This window comes from Podarcis liolepis, assembly GCF_965112155.1.
Source record: "Podarcis liolepis genome assembly, chromosome: 3".
Classification (NCBI taxonomy): domain Eukaryota; kingdom Metazoa; phylum Chordata; class Lepidosauria; order Squamata; family Lacertidae; genus Podarcis; species Podarcis liolepis.
The window spans coordinates 124,102,851-124,114,455 of NC_139557.1; the positions used below are offsets into that span (position 1 = coordinate 124,102,851).

Below are 11,605 nucleotides of genomic sequence, written 5' to 3' on the forward strand. Positions count from 1 at the left end.
ATCTGTTTTATTTGTAGCATTTGTAGTGGTGGTGGTGGTGTTTAGTTGTTTAGTCGTGTCCGACTCTTCATGACCCCATGGACCAGAGCACAGTGGTACCATACAGTGGTACCTCGGGTTAAGTACTTCATTCGTTCCGGAGGTCCGTTCTTAACCTGCAACTGTTCTTAACCCGAAGCACCACTTTAGCTAATGGGGCCTCCCGCTGCCACGCCGCCGGAGCACGATTTCTGTTCTCATCCTGAAGCAAAGTTCTTAACCCGAGGTACTATTTCTGGGTTAGCGGAGTCTGTAACCTGAAGCGTCTGTAACCCGAGGTACCACTGTACTGGGCTTCCGGGAAGCAAGTCCTGTTGAATTCAAAATGACAAACACTTTCTCGAACAACAGTTTCGTAGCTTTACGTCTCGGCAAATCAGTCAGACGCCTGGTCCACCTTGACTGGCAGGATCTCTGCAGGGATCCCCCCCCCCCCAGCCTGCAGCCCCCAGATGTTGAGCCACGTACCTTCCGCATGCCTAGCAACATAACTTCCGCTGCTGGGCTGCAACCCTTCCCCATACCTACGAAGCGTGGGCCATCCTCTGACCAGATGTTTGCAGGAGGCCCCTAGGAGGCTACAGGCATGGGGGGCAGCCCCTTCCCCGAGAAAACCCACATTCTGCCACGAAAGCCTTTGCCCCCGGGGCTGCAAACTGCCGAGTCCAAACCCCAAAGCAGCTCCTTCCATTCTGCAGTCCTTGAAGCCTGGCCTGGCACTGGGCTTTGGGCTCCACCGTCCTGCTCAGAGGTCCAGTTGCAGCCAAAGGCTGGCACCAAAGCGTGTTCCTTTTTTTTGCATCCCAGACAGAGCTGCTCACTTGACAGCGGGCCTCCCTCGATCACGCTGTGTGTGGAAGAACGGAGAAGGGGTTGTTTAGTTTCCTTCAGAAATATTGCAAGACCGCTAATTAAAACACTTCCATCGGCGGAACTGGCACTGCTACAGGTGCGATGAACACCCGCTCCGCATTTTAAGAACTCAGACTTCAACATGGCAGCACCTGCCCTTTGGAACTCCCTGCCTAGTGACACCAGGCGGGCGCCGTCCCTCTCCTCTTTTCGGCACCCACTAAATAAAACATCTACCTATCCAGATGCTTAGAAAGTTGGTGCGAGTTTTAACCTGGTCGTAGCCTATTGTTATTTAAACTTTCCATTTTTTTTTTAAAAATGATATTTATTAGTGTTTCACAAACAATAAAAACCAATTCCAACATTTAAACTACAAAAACAAGACAAATAAAAGATACACAGTAGAAAAACAGTTGATAGAAGAAAGAAGAAAAAAGAAAGAATAAAGAATAAGAACAAAGAGAAAAGCCAGAAATCAAAACTAAAAATAGATTAATATTTTCAAATCTTATATTTTCTTCACTAGTTTCTTGACCTCCTCACACCTCCCATTTTGTATTCCAGTTCAAATATTAGATTCAGCAAATCCTTACCCTCTAACATTTATCCTTACTCCATATGTTAACCTATTATTATAAATATCCAATTCCAATTATCAGTCCCTATTTACATTTTCTTAAGCATCTCTTTGCCAGTACCACTTATTTTCAATCAAACGTCATTTCAACATTCATTATTTAAACTTTCCAAAGTGTTGTTAATCTTTCTAATTGATCATTTCATTGTTTTGTCTGTTTTGTAAGCCGCTTTGAGGGTCTTTTCAAATAATCCAACAGTGTATAAATTTTATTACACACCCATTTTTTTTAATTTTATTTTATCCTACCACGTTTCATTACAGCTCTATTCCTGTGGTTGCACACATGATACAAAAGCAAGGGAATGAAGATTAATGTTTCTGTTGGATCCACTTCGCATTCAGCATATGTACTGATAATCACTGCAGAATTTTGCTTTCCAAATGTTTATTTGTTAAGACCGAGCAATATTCTGCAGAATTCATGTTCCATGTCTGCACTGATGCTGCAAAATACTCTTTTTTGTCCCCTGGTACCTTTATCCTCTCTCTAGGGATGCAGGTGGCACTGTGAGTTAAACCACAGAGCCTAGGACTTGTCGATCAGAAGGTTGGCGGTTTGAATCCCCGCTACGTAGTGAGCTCCCGTTGCTCGGTCCCTGCTCCTGCCAACCTAGCAGTTAAAAGCATGCCAAAGTGCAAGTAGATAAATAGGTACCGCTCCGGCGGGAAGGTAAAAGGCGTTTCACCAGAAGTGTTCACCAGAAGTGGCTTAGTCATGCTGGCCACATGACCCAGAAGCTGTACGCCAGTATAGCTCGGCCAGTAAAGCGAGATGAGCGCCGCAACCCCAGAGTCCTCCGTGACTGGACCTAATGGTCAGGGGTCCCTTTACGTTTATCCTTTCTCTGTGTGTGTTTTCTTTCTTATTTTTCCTTCTGTCATTTCCCCCTTATAACTTTAAAACTTCAATTTTTTTATGCGGGGGATAAATTTTCTTAAATAAATCAATGCCCTCGGTCTCCCCAACCCTACACATTCTGCTTCCGTTCCAGTCCCAATAAGGACTTTGACAACACCCAGTAACTGGGGACAGTTATGGGGCACCCGTGCAATTCCCCGTCCGCTTTGGGTACCCATCCTCACCTCCTGTAATGTCCAGCAAGTCTCTCATCTCCTGCTGAATGCGGAGCTGCAGGACTTCACGCAACAGCTCCTGCCGCAAGCTCCAGGGCGCAACTCCCATGCGCTCCAGCGTCTCGTCCGTCAGACGCAGCAGGGCCTTTCCAGATATGGCGTGGCTGTGCGCCGCTTCCAGAAGGGGCTTCCCCTGAGTCCCCAGGGACCCTCGTCTCAGCCAGGAGCAGACCTCGGAGACGGTCCACTGGGCCACTGGCCGCCTCACCTGGTCCTCCTCTTCCAAGTCCTCCTCCAAGCCCTGCAGGCAGAAGTTTGGCAGGCTGATTTCTCTGCCCTCCGCTTTTGAATTCACCCCATCCAACCTCAAGCACAGACATAATAAAGTAAATAAATCTAGCGTTTTGTTTGGAGCCCTTTAAGATGAGTTGACCAATCCAGAACAGATAGGTAGCCGTGTTGGTCTGCCATAGTTAAAATAAAAAAATTCCTTCCAGTAGCACCTTAAAGACCAACTAAGTTAGTTCTTGGTATGAGCTTTCGTGTGCATGCACACTTCTTCAGATACACTGAAACAGAAGTTGCCAGACCCTTCTATATAGTGAGAAGGTGGGGAGGGGTATTACTCAGAAGGGTGGTGGGAATGGGAATGGCTCATCTCAGCTATCTGCCAATCTCCCATTCCCACCACCCTTCTGAGTAATACCCCTCCCCACCTTCTCACTATATAGAAGGATCTGGCAACTTCTGTTTCAGTGTATCTGAAGAAGTGTGCATGCACACGAAAGCTCATACCAAGAACTAACTTATTTGGTCTTTAAGGTGCTACTGGAAGGAATTTTTTTATTTCAATCCAGAACAGTTCGGCTCCCTCTTACTCTCCTCCTTTTGGAGAAAATAATGTGTGATTTTGCTCTGTCTCCTTTGGGGTTCTGGGGATCTGGCATGATTCCCAGATCTTTGCAGTTCTTTCTAGTAAGTACCATAATAATTAAGATTATTCGCCGGCAGTTTGCAGAAATCAATTATCTCCAAATGTGGCGGCCTCGAATTTACGAGTCCGGAGTCTGTGCCATGCAGCAGAAGGCAGCGTTTTGGAGTCTCTCTGCAGCTGACACCTGGGCTCACTTGTCAACAGTTCTGATAATCAAGATGTTTCTCTTCCTTAAATTATAACTAGTATCTTGTAAACTGTGGCTCGACCTTGCGTTTGGCACTGCCTAGCAAAGTGCTCTGCCCAGCCCAGCTTCAGGCAGCCTCACAGTTTAGAGGAGTTAGAACAATAAAACAAATATTAAGGATTTGAATATTAATAAAGGAGAAGAACTTTGAAAATGTTAGGAGTCAATTTTATTAGAAATATGTATTTGGAGAACTGTCATACAGGTGGTATAATGAAATTCAGTTAGAGGGGATTCGAGGAAGTCAGTTATCAATGTTATGAGAATAAGATATCTAAGAAATAATCCTTTTTTGTGTTTAGTTTATTGTATTGTAAAGTGTTTTTCTTTGTTGTGTGTTTTGTAATGTCTTTTTTTGTCATAAATGTGGAAAACAAAAAAACAAAAAAATTGGGGTAAAAAGAGGTTGGTGTAGAATAAATGCACTCACCGCGTCTGCAGTTCCGGGCGCTGCCAGTTGAGCTGCCAGGCCGTTCAGGACCCCTGCCAAGCCGCTCCCGGGACTGGTCTCCATGAGGGCCCTGCGGTGGAAGAGGCAGGGGTCGGAGGCTGCAGGGTGGAGGCAGCAGGTGAGGGGCTACCTGCAGACAAGGCGGGAAAGCGATCTAAGCAGAGAAAGAGGAAGGGGTGGAAACAGAGACGCCTGAGCTGCAGAGGCTGGTGTCCCCATGGACGCTTTTTGAGTAAATGCAAAGGGCTGTAACAGAAAGAGCTAAAAGGGGGGGGGGAACCCCCTCCCAACTCAGCTGCCAAACTACCCCTCTAAAGCAGTCTCAACCAGCGAGTGACATGCTGGCTTATCAGTGGTGGTGGTGGTAATAATAATAATAACAATAACAATAATAATAATAATGCTATTTATACCCTGCCCATCTGGCTGGATTGCCCCAGCCACTCCAGTCCCTTTTTGATGGTTGACATAATCTTCTTTCTTCTTTGGCGATCACTCATAGCCAAGTAAGATTGTCTTCCATAAACACGGTTTGAACAGTGAGTCTGTAAGTGACTGTGGAGGCCAATTCCGGATCCACACATCCTTCCACAGTGGGGACATCAGTTTCTGGGTGGGAGTTGATCATGGTCAGGGTTTGCCAAGCGTGCCTTCCTCTTAGCACGTTTCTCCCTTGCGTCCTGAGTTTGAATGTCTTCAAAGCCCACGACACCTTTGGTAAAGGCTGTTCTCCAACTGGAGCGCTCACAGGACAGCGTTTATGCTACTTTTTAAAGATTTACCTTGAGAGAGTCTTTAAACCTCTTTTGTTGACCACCAGCATGACACTTTCAATTTTCAAGTAGTTGCTTTGGAAGACGATCATCAGGCATCCGCAAAACATGACCAGTCCAACGAAGTTGATGTTGAAGAATCATTGCTTCAACTCTGGTGATCTTTGCTTCTTCCACTACACTGGCATTAGTTCGCCTGTCTTCCCAAGTGATGTGTAAAAATTTTCGGAGACCCCGTTGATGGAATCTTTCGAGGAGTTGGAGATGGCGTTCATAACATGTATCTGAAGAAGTGTACATGCACACGAAAGCTCATACCAATAACAAACTTAGCTGGTCTCTAAGGTGCTACTCCCCTTTGCAATTTGAAGGGACGCAGGTAGCACTGTGGGTTAAACCACAGAGCCTAGGACTTGCCGAGCAGAAGGTTGGTGGTTCAAATCCCTGTGACGGGGTGAGCACCGGCTCCCTCGGCCAAGAAAGCGAGATGAGCGCCGCAACCCCAGAGTCGTCCACGACTGGACCTAATGGTCAGGGGTCCCTTTACCTTTAAGGTGCTACCGGAAGGAATTTTTTAATTTGTTTCGACCACGGCAGACCAACACGGCTACCTACCTGTATCTATAACATAATAAGTCCCTGCTGGATTAGGCCAGCGGTCCACCTAGTCCAGCCTCCTGTCATCACAGCAGCTGACCGAATGCCCCTCAGCAGGATCTGAACCCAAGAGCAACTCTCCCCTCCTGCAGTTTCCAGACACTGGCATTCAGCAGCGTTGCAGCCTCTGACCGTGATGGGGAGAGCACAGCCATTGTGTCGAGCAGCCATCGACAGCCCTCTCCTCCTCCATGAATTTGTCCAGTCCTCTTTTAAAGCCATCTAGGCTCCTGTGGCAGGGAGTTCCAAAGTTCAGCTAGGCAGGGTCAAGTTTCTCCTTTCCCGTTCCTGTTTCATGGAATGTTTTATTAGACCTCTGGCCGGTCCCTGTTTCACACCCAACACCTTAGTCAAACACGAGCCACTCTGATAAGCACTAAATGATTGTTTTCCTGCTTTTTCTGTGCTGCCAAAGCTCTACCCACATCCTTTCTTTGCCATCCAACCTCCCTCCCTTTTGAAACTTCTGGGTATCATCGAGCTGCAGCTTATTTACTGACATTCGTTACACACCTCCAGTTTCCAAATTCTGCCACCTTTTGATGTTGAGCTCCAAACCCACCCCAGCATTGTATTTTATTGCATTTGAATATTTTGCTGGAAGCCACCCAGCAAGATGGGCGGGGTATAAACAATAAACAACAAATTATTATTATTATTATTATTATTATTATTATTATTATTATTATTATTATTTTATCGCCGTTCATGCTGCTGCAAGCTAAAAGGCTTAAGACAGAACATCCCTGGGAATGCATTTGTTTTGCAAATGGGCACTAAGCAAAGTTGACTGATTGCTTCCCTCTCCCTCTCCACACGCACACTTTTGTGTATTGTGTTTGTGTGTGCAGGCATATCCTTAGGTACTGTATACCTGAAGGAGCGTCTCCACCCCCATCGTTCTGCCCAGACACTGAGGTCCAGGGCCGAGGGCCTTCTGGCGGTTCCCCCACTGCGAGAAGCCAAGTTACAGGGAACCAGGCAGAGGGCCTTCTCGGTGGTGGCGCCCGCCCTGTGGAACGCCCTCCCACAAGATGTCAAAGAGAACAACTACCAGACTTTTAGAAGACATCTGGAGGCAGCCCTCTTTAGGAAAGCTTTTCATGTTTGACCCATTACTGTATTTTAATATTGTGTTGGAAGCCGCCCAGAGTGCCTGGGGAAACCCAGCCAGATGGGCGAGGTATAAATAAATTGTTGTTGTTGTTGTTGTTGTTGTTGTTGTTGTTGTTGTTGTTGTAAATGCTGATCAACAGTGGGACGGTCTCCCTCGGATGCTGGCGGACTGTCCTTCCTTGGAGGTCTTTAAGCAGAGGTTAGATGGCCATCTGCCAACTTGAGCGGCAATGGGCTGGACTAGATGTCCCTCAGGGTCCCATCCAACCCTACAATGTTATTTTTCTGTGACCTCAGCTGCTTACAGGCTATTATAAGAAAAACTGCTCCCTTTCCCTTATGGGGTATTCCAGAGCCCGAATAGAGTCCTTAAGTGGGTTCCCTATTGGTAGGAGAAATATACAGTGGTGCCCCGCAAGACGAATGCCTCGCAAGACGGAAAACTCGCTAGACGAAAGAGTTTTCCGTTTTGGAGGTGCTTCGCAAAACGAATCTCCTATGGGCTTGCTTCGCAAGATGAAAATGTCTTGCGAGTTCCTGCGGGATTTTTTTCCTCCTCCCCCCCTTTTTCTAAGCCGCTAAGCCGCTTATCAGCTGATCCGATAAGCCAATAAGCCGCTAATAGCGCTAATCCGCTAATCCGTCAATGGGCTTGCTTCGCAAGACGAAAAAACCGCTAGACGAAGAGAATCACAGAACGGATTCTTTTCGTCTTGTAAGGCACCACTGTACATACACCCGTCCAACTGAGATTTGGGCTACCAAGAAAAAAATTGACCCTGCGGCGCCCCAAAGGGCAACTTCAGCATTTCCCTAGTAAGCTATTTTATCTGGAGGGTGATCTGTACCTACAAATCTGGGCGCAGAATCTGGCTACCAGCCAGGTTGTCTTATGAAGCCTGATCTTTATTACTGCTGTCACAACAGCGTCCCCAATCACCATATGCAGGAAGGAGGAGAAACCCAGAACAATGGTGTGCAAGCCTTTATATAGACTCTTGACATTGCCCACCTGTACTCCAAGACCCCAACATCATACATACATCACAGGAGGAGGCAGTCTACAGCAGAAATCCTGCCTGCCAAGATACCTGATAATGGTCACTGATTGCATTACATGGGCAGCCTGGCCATTCTTTGGTGATGGTAAATACTTTAGTTCCTGAGTCCAGGTCACAGGCTCACCCTATTTCTACACAAATACTCAAATACTCCCTTAGGACAGGATTTCCCAGCGAAAAAGACATGAGAAGGCTTTCCCCATTTGCCTCTCTTCCTGTAGAGGAATATTTTAGGTCATTGGGAGAGTTGAAATGGCTCCAGGATTGCTCTCCCGTACTATTTCAGACACGTGGTTCTGTAATAATAAAATTAAAGGTCTTATATATATAATAAATGTTCATAGATGTACCAACCAAGCACGTACATAGATCAGCACAGGAAGACCGCCCTGAAACCATTTTGACTCCCTGAAACCATTTTGACTCCCAAATGTTTTCTCTGCAAGGAGGGAGGGGGTGAGGGAACCTTCCCATTGTCTCAGGAATTGGGAAATCACAATCTCAAAGGGTGACAGACTACCAGGAAAGGCAATCAGATAAGGCATTATCAGATAACCTGGCAGACAGGAAAAACAACAACATTCAAATTTCTGTTGTAGACCACCTCTTCTGTAATGTAGGTATGATGTTTGTGGGTGGTGGTCTTGGGTTACACCCCTTCTGTGATGTATGTATGATGTATGGAGGGGTGGTCTTGAGCTCCAGGGCAGGGAATTTAAAATGTCTATATAAGGCCTTGCGCGCCATTGTTCTGGGTTCCTCCTCCTCTCCTGCGTGTGAGGGGAGCACCCTGTTGCAACAGATCAATAAAGATCAGGCTTGCTAGCTGCTTTGCTTCTCAATATTCTCTGGTTGGCCTCTGTTCTTTTCTCCTACTGATGAAGAACCTACGTAAGGACTCTATATGGGCTCTTGGATACCCCATAAGGGAAAAGGGCAGGTTTTGTTTACAACAGATCATGTATTTAGACATGTGTGCATTTATGAGTATTTATTCTATATTTCAGACCTTAAAATTCTGATAGCACAGGCTGCGCAGCGCAGGTTGTCCTGAGTAGCACGCACATCTCAAGCACCCCCCAGGACCCGGGGGGAGTCTTAGCTGCCCTGAGATGCCAAATGAAATGAAACCCCTCCATTTGAGGGAGGGGCCTCTGCAGAGGAGCCTCTCACTGCCCAGCTGGATCCTGAGACATTTCCAGGGCCAAAAATAGATGTGAAAAATGGTCTCGCTATTGTTATCATACATAAAGACCATCAAGAAGCCTGATCGCCGAAGAATGGATGCTTTTGAATTCTGGTGCTGGAGGAGACTCTTGAGAGTCCCATGGACTGCAAGAAGATCAAACCTCTCCATTCTGAAGGAAATCAGCCCTGAGTGCTCACTGGAAGGACAGATCCTGAAGCTGAGGCTCCAAGACTTTGGCCACCTCATGAGAAGAGAAGACTCCCTGGAAAAGACCCTGATGCTGGGAAAGATGGAGGGCACAAGGAGAAGGGGACGACGGAGGACGAGATGGTTGGACAGTGTTCTCGAAGCTACCAGCATGAGTTTGACCAAACTGCGGGAGGCAGTGGAAGACAGGAGGGCCTGGCGTGCTCTGGTCCAGGGGGTCACCAAGAGGCGGACACCACTTAACAACTCAACAACAAATTGTTATCATGAGGGACTCAGGCTGAGCATCCGGTCGACTCCTGACAGGCTGCAGCCTGTGAACTTACCTGCTTCCCCACTCCAGCTGTCTCATCCGTCCCCAGCAAAGGCTCCAGGGGCTTCGTTCAGCTGTGCCCCCCACCGCAGAAGATCTCTCCGGTTCTCCTGCCCGTCTCCAGACCTGCCTCAGAAATGATCTCAGCTGTTTTGCCTTGGTCTGCCTGCTCCTCCCTGGAGTTCAGGCCCAGGCAGGATCGGACTCTGTCTCCTGGTTTGCTGCCAAGTGAGCGACATGCCCTTTCGTGTTCCTGACAGAGCGAGTGTTGCAGAAATCTGCTAGAAGGCTGCTCTCCGTCTCCTCTTCCCCCAGCATGCGAAAGTTTGCCTAATCTGATAAGCACCCGAGTTTCACTTGTGCACAATCCTCGATGCACACACCCATGTGTGTGGGCGCACAATATCACATCCCTTTTAATGACAGGGCAATGTTTAAGTGAATAGCCCAACCACCATGTCTGTAGATTGCGAAAAGGAAACTTTGCTTCAAATCTCTTGGGGTGTAGGAACAAACTCTGATTACCGTAATCCCTGAGGAACAGAAGGCCCTTTGCTCATTCTCTCTTATTTATTACTGCACTGTATATCCAAAAGCTGTGAGGACTGTTATAAGAATGTTAAGGTCTTAGATATGTAATAAATGTACCAAGCAAACACGTACATAAATATATAAACCACATGTCTGAAACCCCACAGAAAAAAGTCCTGAACAAATTGACCTCAAATATTTCTCTGCAAGGTCAAAGTGGGAAACCTCCCCGTTGTCTCTTTCCTCACAAATCCTGTCTTAAGGGCACATTTAAGATATGAATAGGGTGTGAGCCTGTGACCTGGCTCAGGAAATAAGTATGTATCATTACAAAAGACTGGCCAGGCTCCCCAGGCAATCCAATCAAGTGACATTTAACAGGTAACCTGCCAGACAGGAGGTAAACAATGCACTCAGATTTCTGTTATAGACCACCCTTTCTGTGATGTAGGTATGATGTTTCTGGGGGTGGACTTGGACTCCGAGGTGGGCAATTTAAAATGTCTATATAAGGGCGGGCACACCTGGGTTCTGGGTCCTCCTCCTTTCCTGCGTGTGAGGGGAGCACCCTGTTGCAACAGTTCAATAAAGATCAGGCTTACTAGCTGCTTTGCTTCTCAATATTCTCTGGTTGGCCTCTGTTCTTTTCTCCGACCGATGGAGAACCTGCAAAGGACTCTATAAGGGCTCTTGTGTCCCCCATAAGGAAATAAGGGCAGATTTTTGTTTATTACAGTATTGCCATTTAAATGAGTTCTGGTGAATATCAGGGGAGCCTGCAGGATCAGGCCAAAGGCTAGTCCAGCATCCTCTTCACACAAGTGGTCAAATGCCCCCAAGAACCTAGGAATCCAGATAGAGTGCCTCTGGACCTGGAGGTTCAGTAAGAACGTAATAAGATCCACTGGATCACGCCAAGGGGGACCCATCTACTCCAGCATCCTGTTCTCACAGTGGCTGAGACGTTGCCCGTGGGAAACCCATGGGCAGGATCCGAGCACAAGAACAACTCTCTCTTCCTGCACTTTCCAGCAACTGGTGTTCCAAAACATGGAGTGCCTCCAACATTTAAAATGCACCCAGCGCTAGCAAAGGTAAATTAAAGAACTGCATAATGTTTAGAAGACATCTGAAGGCTGCCCTGTATTGGGAAGTTTTTAATGTTTGGTATTTTACTGTGTTTTATATATATATATGTTGTGGAGGGGCGCGGGTGGCGCTGTGGGTTAAACCACAGAGCCTAGGGCTTGCCGATCAGAAGGTTGGCAGTTCGAATCCCCGTGACGGGGTGAGCTCCCGTTGCTCGGTCCCTGCTCCTGCCAACCTAGCAGTTCCAAAGCATGTCAAGGGGCAAGTAGATCAGTAGGTACTACTCTGGCGGGAAGGTAAACGGCGTTTCCGTGCGCTGCTCTGGTTTGCCAGAAGCGGCTTAGTCATGCTGGCCACATGACCCGGAAGCTGTACGCCGGCTCCTTCGGCCAGTAAAGCAAGATGAGCGCTGCAACCCCAGAGTCGGCC

General features: G+C 47.2%; 1 protein-coding gene across 3 annotated transcripts; it reads right to left on the reverse strand.

Annotated features, from left to right (window-relative positions):
• Window positions 1–9,899, reverse strand: LOC310702800 (sterile alpha motif domain-containing protein 12-like). Of its 3 annotated transcripts, XR_014523615.1 has the most exons (5): window positions 9,570–9,897; window positions 4,220–4,370; window positions 2,618–2,909; window positions 437–886; window positions 1–406 (listed from the first exon to the last, which is right to left on the reverse strand). XR_014523615.1 is itself a non-coding variant. In XM_083494961.1 (4 exons), the coding sequence occupies exons 2-4, from the start codon at window positions 4,301–4,303 to the stop codon at window positions 882–884; spliced, it is 381 nt and encodes a 126-aa protein (XP_083351087.1). In that variant the 5' UTR covers window positions 4,304–4,370; window positions 9,570–9,897; the 3' UTR covers window positions 1–881. The 3 variants fall into 3 exon arrangements, 2 of the variants coding, with proteins under 2 accessions (XP_083351087.1, XP_083351088.1); XM_083494961.1 differs by having other exon boundaries at window positions 1–886; XM_083494962.1 differs by lacking the exon at window positions 1–406 and having other exon boundaries at window positions 738–886; window positions 4,220–4,394; window positions 9,570–9,899.
• Between the last annotated feature and the right edge of the window lie 1,706 nt (window positions 9,900–11,605).